Genomic DNA, 13,197 nt, shown 5'->3' with positions numbered 1-13,197 from the left:
CGGGGGCTGGCAGTGGGTGGCACTGTGTGCCTAGGCCCACTCCACGAGTCGCCAGCCCTGGAGCAGGGCAGGAACCTGCTTATGCCCTGCTGGGCCGGGCGCCCCCTTCCCTAGACCCTGCAGTGCCCCCGGGCTCACCTCCATCAGGGCAGCCAACTGCCTGGTCCCTTCGTGCCCTGGGCTCCTCCTGGGGGCGTCCCTCCTGGGCCAGTGGATTGTCACCCAGTGACGCAGTGAGAGGGAGTGGCCTGGGGCCGCACCTCCGTGGCAGGGCTGAGACAAGGGGGGGTGGCCTGAGACTATTCCTGCGGGACCTACCGGTTCCCCAGTCTGGGCAGTGCTGGCCAGGGGCTTGGCTAGGGTCACGGCCGCAGGGGTGAGGCTAGCCAGAGTCGTGGGGGCCTCTGTGGGGGTTGTGCGTTGGGGTGCATCCTCCCTGCCCCGCTCTCTGAACGCTTGGGGCGGGTGCTGAAGGTGGTTCTGTGCGGCCGCCAGAGGCTGGGCCTGGAGTCTCCCAGCCGAGGTCCTGCAGGGCAGCTCCCGCTGAGCAGCCCCCACGTGGGGACTGGGGGTGAGCCGAGGGCACCCAAGATCTGCCCCCGACTGACCTGGCATCTTCAAGATGAAGCGCCGGGTTGCCGCGTGCCCACTTGGCAGCCCTGGGGGCTCAGGAGGAGGGAGCTGGCTGGGGGGGGGGACCCTCTCTGCACCGTGGCCCCAGGGTGGAACCGCGTCTGAGGGGGGGCTTTGGCTGTGGCGTCACATGCGGCTCCAGGCCGTGCATGGGGGTGAGCGTTGCCTCGGAGCTGGGCTCACGGCGACCCCAGGGCCTGTGGTCGGTGCTTTGAGGAGCTGAGAGCAGCCCAGGCTCTGGCTAGTTGCCGGGCCGAGGAAGGCCCGGCCAAGAGCGTGGCCCCCAGCCCTGCGCCCGGGCCCCGCCGTCTCCCAGTGCGTGGGGGCAGCTGCTTTGTCCTGTGTGCCCGTCTTTCCTCAATGGGGGCAGGACAGGGGTGCTGCTGCCCACGGCCCGGGGCTGCACAATGGCTCCGGCGCCTGACTAGGGGCCCGGGGGGCTGCTGGGGGGCGAGCCCTGCGCCTCTCCTTCCAGCGGGGCCGCTCCAGGAGGGGCTGGGCTCCGGTGCGGAGAGGAAACCACAGTGAAGACAAGCCCCGGGGCCACCCACCGGGCGGCGGTGCCTGCTTCCTCCAGACCTTCTCGGCCCCGGCCTTTCGGGCTGCCGGCTCACCAGGGGTGCCCGGGTTGTGGTGCTCCAGGGGGGATGCAGGATGTGAATCCAACTGCTTCTGCCTCTGGAGTCCTAACCAGAATTTGTGAGTTTGGAGTCTGGTCCCCTTTTCCTTGAAGGAGGGGCTCTGCGTTTGCAGCAGCCGCAGTGAGAGCAGCTGGTCTGCAGACAGAGCGCCTCTCGCTGGGGTCACATGCCTCCCTCTGTCGCTACCAGGATCCCTGGTGGTGGAAGAGAAAACAGTGTAGACACGTCCTTCATCTGGGTTCAAACCCAGGTCCCTCTGTGCGCTAATGTCACAGTCCTAAACCATCGCTCTGGGTGTCCCTGCAGCCTGGCCTTGTGTTCCTAGGTCTGGTTGTGAATTTGGTGCGTGTTTTCATGATGCTGCCCTTTTACTGCCGCGTGGCTGAGTGGAATTCTCTGGTCTCCTGGGGCTGCTCTGAGCCCCGTGAGGGCGGCTCAGGTGTGCCGCTGGTGTGACTTGCCAGGGCCTCATTGACACCCCACAAGCCCCGTGCCCGAAGCCCCACATTGAAGTCGGAACCGGTCAGTCGCTGTCCAGAGGCCTCGGGCCAGCGCGTGCCCCCCAACCCCCTGCACCTTTGTTCACTGACCCAGAGAGGGCAGGCCTCTGTCTGGCTGGCTTCTGCCTTCTCCTGACTGGGCTGCCCCTGCCGCCCGGGGCACCTCCTGACGGCTCTGGTGGCCAGTGCCCACAGCAGCCCGGTGGCCCAGTGCCCGAGCCCTGCAGCTTCTGCCTCTCGGGAGGCTGGATTCCTCACCTGGCCTCCAGTGAAGCCAGTGTGGGGCCTATGACCACCAAGGGGGCAGCGGCCATCCAACCCCTCAGGCCTCTGCGCCTGGGCTCCCTGGGGCTCGTCCTTGGGGTGTCCTCAGGGTCTCCACTCTGTAATTCCTTCTATTGTCTTGATTTGCAGAGAGTATTGAAGCCAGCCTTGAGGCTGCGTCCTCGCACACAGAGGCGGCCAGCGAGCTCCTGGCTGGAGCCAGCCGGCACCAAGTAAGTCAGTAAGAGGGGACAGCGCGGCTGGCCCGCGGCCCCCTCGGTCCCGTCTCCCTGGGAGCCCAGGCCCTGCCCTATACTTGGGAGGGGCGTCCCCACAGGACCTTCTCTGAGCCCAGGTGGACTGGTGTGGGGGAGGGGAGAGTTAGGACGATGGGCTCTGCACCTAGGATGCTGTGCACCGCTGCCGGTTGTCTAATTCTGGTTATTGGCTTCCTTACTCAGTTCCCAGCAAATATACCTTCTCCCAGCCCACCCCTGATACACATATGCCTGAGTGTCCATTCTCATTGCATCAGTATTACCTAAACTCCCATGCTCAGATCAGATTCTAGCAAAGAAGGGCAAGGAAGCCCAACATTTGGTGGTGGGCGGCCAGGGCCTTTGTCCAGCTGGCCTCATGGGAGCTGGAGGTCCAGAGCATGAGCAGGACCCACTTGGGGAATCTCCCTGCTATGGGCGCTGGGCACAGCCATGGTTACTCAGGAGCTCACTTGCCAAGCTGCCCGTCCTGAAGGCTCTGTGGCCTCTCCCTTCTTCCCAGAAGGGCAGCTGGGTCTGGCAGTGTCTGTCACCTTCCTCTGACCCTCCTCTTGACCATCCTGCACCTGCACCAGCTGCCTAGGCCCCTGTGTGGCTCGGGTCTGCCTCTGGCCTGGCCCTGGGCTGGAGGCTGGGATGGGCCCTCCCTACCTGGAGCCATCAGAACTTGGCTTGGGACAGTTGGCTGGCTCAGAGGGAGAGCAAATATCAGGCCTTTATTTGCTTGCGGATGCAGCCTAGAGCTGCCTGGGGTCTGATGGCTGGGCCTCCAGGCTGCCATGCTGCCACCGTGTGAGCAGCCCATCAGGCCAGGCAGGCTTAGGTCTTGGTCTGGCTGGGTGGGGGGTGGGCAGCCATCCACTCACTCCTCACTCACTCACTGGCCCTCTGCTCCATGCTGGGCTCTGATGGGCAGAGACGGACACTGTAGAGCTCATCACCCCACGAGTGGGCATCTCAGGGGTACGGTGGGATGGACGGTCCAGTCCAGTGAGCAGAGGGCCCTGGCCAGTGGGGCAGGAAGATTTCCTGGGAGAGCGCATGCTCCATCCTGGAGGCCAGGTAGTCATCCTGGAGGAAAGGACAGCGTGTGCAGAGGCCGAAGGAGGAGCCACACAGGCGAGCTCATAGGCTGCAGTATGACCACTGTGTGGGGACCGTGGGGGGCCGCAGGGCAGAGGGCTCCAGGAGAAGGTGGGTAGACGATGTCCTCATTCCCTGGGGTCTCTGGGAAGTCAGAGCTCTGTTGGCTTCCCCTCTTCTCCATCCACGGCCACCAGAGTGAGAAGGCGGGATGACTGAGGGTCAGCTGCACACGAGACCTGGTAAATGCTGCACCAGGAGAGGCAGACTGATGCCAACTTGGTGCTCACTGCTGGGCTCACAGCCCCGCCACCTTGCAGCACACCAAGGGCAGCCAGGCCCTCCACCTGGGACCTCTCCACCAGGCTTGGTCCTTCCGAGGCCTCCCGGAGTGGAAGCTACAGGTTGGAAATGACAAGCAAGCAGACATGCCCGAAGCTCAGGGCCGGCCTCTCTCTGATGGGAACTCTTCCAAGTGGCGGAGCCTATCAGGCGCCCTCGACAGCTGCATCGTGAGAGGGAAGCAACAAGCCAGCAGGATAGCTTCCTCCATGAATACCTGGGGCCACCAGGGCAGAAGGATCAGCAGATGCCAGGACCACAGGAGGAAGATGTGACAGTGAGGAGGAGGAGCAGCAGAAGGAGGTGGAGGCGGCATGGATGGCCACCTGTGTCCATGGACACCTCATCAGGCTCAGACCCCCATCCCTGTCCTATTCCCAGGGAGCTCATTGGACCCTGCCATCTGGGGTGATCCTGTCACTACCCCATTTCCATTGCAAAGCAGTAACCTCTGTGCCATAGGTGAGGTGAGTGAGGCTCAGACCCAGGAGGCACAGCCCAGGGTTGCTGCCACATAGGAATGTTGTCCCACTCATCTCCACTGGCATGTTGAGAAGTGTCCAGAAAGACAGGACATGGCACAGCCCCACATTTCAGGTCCAGGTTTTCCCTGGGAAGGTTGCTGCACCCTGACAAGAGGAGGGTTAGACATCCCTATGGCCTGAATTGGGGATTGGAGGTCCAGAGAAGAGAAGGGTTTCCCAAAGCTGCACAGCTCTCAGGAAGCAGAGCTGGCTTTGGAGCCTAAGCTCTAGAATTTCATGTCCAGGGCTTTTTCTGGGGAAGCTCTGCTTCATGTATACTCTCTCATTTTTCAAACACCTACTTGCTGGAGAAGTGGACCCAGAGATCAGTGGATGGGTGCCTAGATGGAGATGCATGAATAAATAGATGGGTGGATGGATGGATGGATGGATGGTTAGGTGGGTGGACAGAAGTATGGATGGTAGACAGAGGTGTAGGTAAATGGCTGGGTGGATGGAGGATGATGGATGGAGGATGGTGGATGGATGGATAGATGGACAGAGGTGTGGATAAATGGATGGGTGGGTGGGTGGATGGGTGAGTGGACAGATATGTAGTTAAATAGATGGGTGGCTGGAGATGGGAGGGATGGTGATGGGTGGGTGGATGAAGCTATGGGTAGATGGATGGGTGGGTGAGGATGAATGATGGACATATGGAGAGATGCACAGAGGCATGAGTAAATGGGTGGGCAGTTGGATGATGGATTGATGAACAGAGGCATGAGTAAATGGATGGATAGATGGATGGAGAATGGGTGGACAGAACCATGGGTAAATGGGTGGGTCAATGGAGGATCAATGATGGATGGGTGGATGAATCGATGGTAGACAGATGGGTGGACAGAGGTGTGGGTAAATGGGTGGGTGGGTGGAGGATGGATGATGGATGGATGGGTGGATAGAGGTATGAGTAAATGGGTGGGTGGATGGAGGATGGATGGACAGAAGCATGAGTAGATGGATGGGTGGATGGATGGATAGATGGATGATGGATGGGTGGATAGAGGCATGGGTAGATGGATGGTGGATGGGTGGATGGACAGATGAATATAAGGAAAGAATGAAAGGAAGGAAGAAGATGGATGATGAAGAAACTGAAGGGCGAGTAGGTGAGTGGGTGGTATGTGTAGGTGAACAGATGGGCAGACGGGATGGTGGATAGACAACAGCCAGCTAGGTGGATGTGTAGACAAATGGCAGCGTGGGGGCTGGGCACTGAGGCTTTGCAGTTGCCGGGCTGAGGTTTGGACCTCAGTGTTACTGGAGGAAGACTCCCCCTGCGAGTCCTAATTGCTCCCTCGAGTGGGTGCTGCTGCCCACCTCAGAAGGGACCGGGAGGCCTAAGTGCTCCGTGTGCAGAGGTCCCCCCTCCGTCACCTCTCCCTCCCTCTGACGTATTGCCCCGGTCATGGCTGCTGGAGGCTGACGTTTCCTGTCTCCCTCCACCAGCGGACGAGGAGGATGAGGCCCCCAGCTGCCTGTGGCTACCCCTGCGGACCCTGGATGGGCCGAGCCTGCCTGAACCCGACCCCCTGGACCTCCGAGGAACTATCGCTGCACCTACCTCCTCACCCTCCCCACCGGCCTCCCCAGCCTCCCCAGCCTCAGCGCCACCTGCGGCTGCGTTCCCGGGGGCCCTTGGGCCCTCCCCGCCCTCCGCTGCACCAGCCCCGCCCCCTGGGAGGCCCGCAGGGGAGGCCACCGAGTTTGAACAGCGGCTGCTGGACTCCCATCGGCGACAGGGTGCCCTGCTCTCCCACTGGTCCCAGCAGCAGAGTGCACTGATGGCTCAGCAGAACCTGCTGCTGCAGAGGCTGGCAGAGCAGAGCCAGCGGCTGGCTGACGGCGTGGAGGCCCTCAACCGGACCCTCGAGAAGCTGGTGGGGGCCTGCCCGGCACAGGGAACCTCGCCCACGGCCCCGGAGGGCACCCTGCCTGGCGGAGCGGCCCGTGGGTCCACCAGAGGCTCCCAGGACAGCCCCCAGGGCTCCCACCCAGGCCTGGAGGTCTTCTCAGGGATGATCCTCAAGGTGGAGGACGAGGTCTAGGGTCTGGCCCCCAGAAGGCCGCACACAGTGGGGACTCCAGCCCTTCTGAGAGCTGGGCCCAGGGACAGCCGGGCAGGGCTAGAGCCTCGACAGAACCAGTGAGGACAAAGGACACTCATGACGTTGTCCCTGGGGCTCAACGATGTGCCAGGAAAGGCCTCGGAGCCAATCTGCAGGTCCTGGGCAGAGGTCTGCTCAGGGACCTCATGGCTGGAGGGGGCAGAGGGGCACGAGTGGAGCCCCTGCTGCCATCCTGCGTGCTCACCAGCTGTAGTGAGCCCCTTGGAGGACAGGGCCGGCACCTCCCTGCAGCCACAGGGCCGCTAGAGCGTCCCCAGACCTGGAAGGGTGGCTCAGCTGGGTGTCACGAAGGCCCCCGGGGACCCGGAGTGCCCACCGGAAGCCTTCTCCTCCTGGATGTGTGGACTCTGCGGGCTGGGTCCTGCACTTTTCTTCATTCTGCCAAGGGAACCACGTCCTGCAGGCCTGGAGTCCTTTCTGCCCAGTTAGAGCTGTGGCTTGATAGACACGCATATGCGTATGTGTTACTGGGTACTGTATGGGGTGGGGTGCTGTTTTGTACCTACTGATTTTTCCTGCAAAAAAGTATTTTTCCTATATAAGCATAAAATAATGAAAAAGGCAGTAAAGGTAGTGATGATGCTCACCAACAAATGAGACGGAGCCCAGTCCTGATCTCGGGTGGGCTGCACCCTTGTGCTCAGCCCCGGTGGGGAGCCCAGAGCGCTAGCTGGGTTTCCAGATCGGCCCCATCCGTTACCCACTGTGCCCCTGCTGGGTCCCTCAGGGAGCTGGTGCACACCCCTGGCCCACGCACACAGGGAGGCTGTGGGGCCAACAGGAGAGGGCAGGGGTCCCCACACCGCAGGGCCTCGCTGGTCCTGGGCCCCGTGCCCTCTGCCCGCCTCCCCTTTACCTCCTCCTGACCGTCGTGGCTAGAAGCCTCCCAGAGTGTGAAGTATTGGTGTGGGCTGGGCGGTGTGCTGGTTCCAGGGCTCCTGTGGAAGCCCCAGCCCTGGGGAGGGCCAGGACTGGTGTTACTGGCACACGGGCAGGACCCTGCTCTGGTTGTCCATTTTCACTGTGGGCCGGCAGCATGCCGGTAGCCTTGTCTACGGAAGAAAGCCTGGGCTCTTCAGCCGTCATCCAGCGGCTCCCTGGGATGTGACCCGGGCGCCCTCCCAGCCTCCTCTCTGTGGGTGCAAGTGGTGCCTTTTGCTGTCCCTGCAACCTCACGCAGATGGCCCCGCCCTGGGAAGCCTTCCTACTACGCGGCAAACCTTGGATCCCTGCATGCCTTCTCTGAGCCTCCCCTAACCTTCGTGCCGCGTGGACGGGATGCACCCTTCTGTCCTCTATGTGCACTACAGATTGACATCTACCTCCCTACTTGCAACAGACACTGCTTCCTCCTGTTGCAGGCTGATGCCTTCTCCAGTCTCAGACTGAGCCCTGACCCTGGTCACACCCTGGGCCCTGACCTTGGTCACACCCTGGGCCCTGACCCCAGTTACTCTCTGGGCTCTGGCCCCGGTCACACTCTGAGCCCTGACCCTGGTCACACCCTGAGCCCTGACCCCGGTCACACCCTGGGCCCTGACCCCGGTCCCTCTCTGAGCCCTGATCCTGGTCACACTCTGGATCCTGACCCTGGTCACACTCTGAGCCCTGACCCCAGTCACACCCTGGGCCCTGACCGCAGTCACTCTCTGAGCCCTGATCCTGGTCACACTCTGGATCCTGACCCTGGTCACACTCTGAGCCCTGACCCCAGTCACACCCTGGGCCCTGACCGCGGTCACTCTCTGAGCCCTGATCCTGGTCACACTCTGGATCCTGACCCTGGTCACACTCTGAGCCCTGACCCCAGTCACACCCTGGGCCCTGACCCCGGTCACTCTCTGAGCCCTGACCCCAGTCACTCTCTGGGCCCTGACACCGGTCACACTCTGGATCCTGACCCTGGACACACTCTGAGCCCTGACCCCGGTCACTCTCTGAGCCCTGACCCCAGTCACACCCTGGGCCCTCGCCCTAGTTATTCCCATAATACCTCTCTGAGACCCCATTGGGCCTGGCCCCGTACTATGTGTGGAAGGTGCATATGTAAGCAAGGCAGACCAGAAGCCTCTCCTTCCGGAGCTCGTGGTCTGCTGTAGGAAACAATGCTAAGCTAGTAAATACTCCCTGGGTAATGGTTTCTGTGTGTAAGTTAAAACTAGATTTAGCTGTATTTGACAAAACACCCAGGTGGCACATTTTAGAGAAAACAGGCATTGTGACTTTTACTTGGAAGGTATCTGAGCTTGGTGATCCAGCACAGCAAGGTGGCTCTTCGGTCCCTGCGGACTCGCATGGCTTGCTGGTCCCTACTCCGTCACGGTGCTCACGCGCCAGGATGGCTGCAGGACTCCTACCACGGCACTCACGTTCCAAGTAGCAGGATGAAGAGGAGGGATTAGGAAGGCACGTCCACTCCCTTTGAGGATGCTTCTGCGTGCACCACATTCCGTTGGCTGGCCTGGGACCCAACGGTAGGACCCAGTGCCCCCAGAGGCTGGGGAGGCTGTGCTGAAGAAGGCATGTTGGCAGATGTCGGTGAGGCCCGGAGAACAGGTGGGGGAGGGGCTGGCAGGGAATCTGGGCTGAGGTTGGGGACCAGCAGCCTTCACCCCTACTGTGGACTCAGGAGTCGGGGCCTGAGAGGTGACGCCTCCAGGTCCATCTGCCTCCATGGCCCTCATGCGCACTTCAGCCTCTGTGGCTGGACCCTGTGCTGCAGACAGGGCCACGGATGAGCGTGATGGGACAGCGGGTGCCTGCCTGCAGGCCGTGGGCCAGGTGCACGGGGAGGCCGGGCAACGCCTCAGGGAGAACGGAGGCCCCAGCTGGCCTTGAGGGCGGGGGCGCTCCTGCATGGAGGGGCCCCAGTGGTCCTGAGGTGCCCTCCTCACACCTGGGCTGGAAGCTGCCGGTCTTGGGTATGTGCTAGGGTAGCCCGAAGAGCCTCTAGGAGGGTTAGCCAGGAGCCAGCCAGAGCCAGAGTGCCCTGGGGAGGAAGGTCTTCGGGAGCGCGCACAGGCAGCGGGAGGACGGCCAGCCCCTTGCCCTGCGATGAGGCTGCAGCTCCCCGGCCGCCAGCCTCAGAGCCCGCCCTGCTCGGACACTGTCCCCGGGCAGCGCAGACTCTGAACCCAAGGGAGCAGGTGGGTGGTGAAGTCAGGGCTGGGGTCTCGTACCAGGTGCCCGTGGGCCCAGCGGGGGGGTGCCCTGGAGCACGGGCGTCCCTGTGGAGGGAAGGGGCCAGGACAGGGCTCGGAGGACCCTGCGTGGGAGGTGGAGTCGGGGCGGCGACAGAAGGAAGGAGCTGCCCTGCGGAGGAGGTGAGCCGCGAAGGCTGCAGTGACAGATGCCAGCGGAGGCTTCCAGAAGGACCCGAGGGGGCTGAGAGGAAATGGTCCTGATTTGGGGCGTCTAGAAGGTGACAGTTGGCACCAGGGGGATGTTGCTGTGACAGTCTGTGGCTTGACTGCAGGGCCTCGGTGGTATGTTCCAGAGGCCCGAGTGGTGGGGATGGTGTTCACTGGAGCTGCTGCAGCCCTGGTACAGATGGCAAGCCTGAGAGTCTGGGGTGCATCGAGGGGTGACGTCCAGGGCAGGCCCGGAGCCCGGTCTCAGGACTGCAGCTTCATGCCCGGTCCCTGCCTGGAGCTGCCGCACCAAGTGAGCCTCGTGCATCCCCCGGAGGAGCCGCGGGACCTGCGGGCAGTTGGGCAGATCCGCTCTGGGAGGGTGGCTTAGACAGTCCCTGCGGCCCTCCTGCTATGTACGGACCAGATTAACGTATAAACCCACGGTTTAAAATGTTTTGTTGCTTTGCAAAGAAGCCAAGGACCTGGTCTTGTTCCCTATCCGCCATCACCTCCCCTGCTGCCCTCCTGGAAAGTGCTGGTTTCAGAAGCCAGTTCAGGGCTCATCTGAGATCCCAGAGATGCAAAGGCCCTTTGTGCAGGGAAGGGGCCAGTCGGGCCTTTGGGCTGCCCACTGCACGAGGGGCCCATGTGACCCCACAGTCCAAGACCACTCATATGTGACGGGACCACAGAGCAGAAAGCCGAGGAAGCAGGAGCAGGTGCAGAGGTAACAACGGAGGCCCTGTTAGTGGGCCCCACTGTGTGCCCAGGTCCACACTCTGTGTCCTCGCCCCCGGGCCCCCGAGGGTGACTGTGCTTGGAGCCGGGTCCTGGTGGAGGTGATTAGGGCAGAGGAGGTCCCGGGGGCCCTCATCCAGTCGGCCGATGTCCTCGCAAGGAGGGGAGAGCGGGACACAGACGCGTACCAGGGAACGACCACGTGAGGACACGGGGAGGGGACGCCGTCCACCCGCCAGGACGGGGGCCTCGGGGGTGTAGCCCACCCACGTGTGGGTCCCAGACTCGCAGCCGCCAGGGCCGGGAGGAAACCCGTTTCTGCTGTCTCAGGTGCCCAGCCTGGGTTCACTGAGGCGCCGAGCTGGCTGACACAGCCCCGGAGGGATTGCAGCTACTGGAATTAGACTTGTAAGTACGTAGGTCCTGAGAAATATTTTAAAATAAGAAATCAAAAAAGTGAACAATAAGAAGAGATTCTCAAAAGTGACCAAGTGGGTCTGAAAAAGATCACCTCTAACTTTTAGACACAAAATGCAGTGTGGACGGCCGTGCATCGGGGCGTCTGGTCACAGAGGAGGTGGCAAACACTGGAGGGACACCAGAGTGCAGCACGGGCTGAGCCGGTGGAGATGAACGGTGGAATGGGGCCCACTGGGGCCCAGGAGGCCAGAGTCTGGCGCAGGCCAGGCAGGTGCAGGGGGCGCAGGGACACCGCACAGCAGAAATGCGACAACTGCTCTGCCGGCCACGTGTGGAGACGCCGTGGAGCACCACGGTCGGCACGGAGGGGATCTTGACCCACGTCAACCACAGGGGAAAGGGGAGCCCGGTGAGGCCTTATCTGCGAAGTGTTCCAAAAATAACCATGGGCGTAGAGTCTCATTTCCAACAAAACCACCCGTCAAGGACAAAGACAAGTGCAGGTGCTTCCATGCCAGTGGGAACATGGCGGGCTCACCGGCAAGAGGCTTCCCCTAGTGGAACATCTGAAGGATGGAGGAGGTGACGCTGGAGGGAAGATCTGTAACACAAGGACAGAGAGCCAAGAAATCAGTGAATACGTAGGCAACTCTCAACTAAGGACTGTGTGAAATAATAAAGTTATTTTTTAATAAAGTAATGGTTATGACAATGGCATCTAACTTTTGTGGGGTTAAATTGTTAGACCCCACAACCAGACGAGGATAATATATTAGTTGAGAAAAGTTGCTAGAATATTCTCATCTCATATTGTTTGCAGGGAAGTTAAATATGGATTAATTTTAGCTTCTGTTAGGAATTATATATGGTAAAAACTCAAGGGCTCCTTCATCAAAATTTAAAACGTACGCTGTGCAAAAGACAGGCTACTCACTAGAGAGCAAATATTTGCAAGTCACATATTTGACAGAGGACTTGTATCCTGTACAATGTAAAGAGTTCTCTTTGTATCTGTATCTTGTATCTGTACATGTAAAGAGTTCTCTAAATTCAACAGTAGGAAAAACACTTCAGTGAGAAAACGGGCAAAAGATTTGAGCAGATGCTCACCAAAGAAGATTTACGACGGCCCCTTGAGCACCTGAGAAGACGGTCAGCACCCTGGGTGCTCAAGAAATGCAAAGTAAAACTGTAACGACGTTTTGCTGTGCACCTGCCCCAGAGGCCGGAGGGGGAGACCCATGGACCTGGGGGGCCTGGGCTGTCCGTGCTTCCCCCACGGGATGGCCACACTGAAAACCAGTTTGGTAGTTTCTTAAGTATGTTGCCCAACAGCTGCACACCTGGCGTGTGAGTCACCGCACACACAATGTTGTCAGAGCCACAGCACTGTGGCAGGACAGGCGCCATGGTGGCCAGGGTGCGGCTGCAGAGGGCCCGCCGGGCAGTGGTGTGCAAGTCTTGGTGGCACTGGCTGGAGGACGTGGCTGGATCACCCGGGGTTGGCCGTGTACACAAGGATCCAGTGAGATCTGAGGTGAGGGTCACCTCTGGACCAGGAGTGTTAGGGTGTCTAACTTCCAAACCGGTAAAAATGGAATGAGAACGCAATGAAGCAAACACAAATTCTTACTGAACAAAAAAGGAAAAAGGAAAAAAAAAGAGGTGACAAAACTAACGTGGAAGGAAAAACATACAGCGAGTGGAAAAGCGGGCAATCATGCCCGTAAGCACACCTCTGCACATGGGGGCAGCGCCCACTGGATGCAGGTAAATCGTCTGATTGCAGGAAAATGATCTCTTTGCCATTGACAAGAGGACAAGGATCAGGTGAAGACGCACCGACAGCCTGGCACGAAGTCTGCACCCGCGGTGCAGGGGGCAGAGCTGCTTACAGACGGAATGGACGTCAGGACACATGTTCGTCAATATTAGTAAAATAAGAACGAATTAGATGTGGTGAAGAGTTACTCTGTGACAGGTGGCACTCGTCGTGAAGATGAGAACCCTAACCTGTAAACACCTGGTAAAAAAGGTCGAGATGAGGTGCAGCACGACTGTCCCTCCCCGAGGAGCCCGATGTCGTGGGGAGGCCCCAGCGGGCGCTCGGGGGGACCGGGGCTTAGGGAAGAGAGGACGCTGGGCCTCCCCGGCTCTCAGGACCCTGACACTGCGCCCAGGGACGTGCACGGCATTAGACCACAAGTGAGATGCACAAAGTCTGTTGAGACTTCAGAGAGTCAGTAATGCATGAAACATGCGATTTTTAGAAAATGCAGTTTAGAGAAA

At 60.3% G+C, this 13,197-nt stretch overlaps 1 protein-coding gene across 12 annotated transcripts in view; it reads left to right on the top strand.

Moving 5' to 3' along the window:
* Positions 1-6,991, top strand: part of TSNARE1 (t-SNARE domain containing 1) — a 103,304-nt gene extending 96,313 nt beyond the window's left edge. For 6 of the 12 annotated variants that reach the window (XM_038555660.1, XM_038555658.1, XM_038555657.1 and 3 more), the window contains one exon: positions 5,718-6,991. In XM_038555660.1, the coding sequence (XP_038411588.1) occupies positions 5,718-6,316 (599 nt within the window). In that variant the 3' untranslated portion in view covers positions 6,317-6,991. Of the gene's footprint in view, positions 1-2,188; positions 2,272-3,703; positions 4,209-5,717 lie in introns of those variants that run through there. The other 6 variants (XM_038555663.1, XM_038555661.1, XR_005368844.1 and 3 more) reach the window with 5 other exon arrangements.
* Positions 6,992-13,197: the final 6,206 nt, after the last annotated feature.

This window comes from Canis lupus, chromosome 13 (assembly GCF_011100685.1).
Source record: "Canis lupus familiaris isolate Mischka breed German Shepherd chromosome 13, alternate assembly UU_Cfam_GSD_1.0, whole genome shotgun sequence".
NCBI classification, from domain to species: domain Eukaryota; kingdom Metazoa; phylum Chordata; class Mammalia; order Carnivora; family Canidae; genus Canis; species Canis lupus.
The sequence above is the reverse complement of the archived record's forward strand: the minus strand, read 5'-3'. Positions and strand labels throughout refer to the sequence as shown.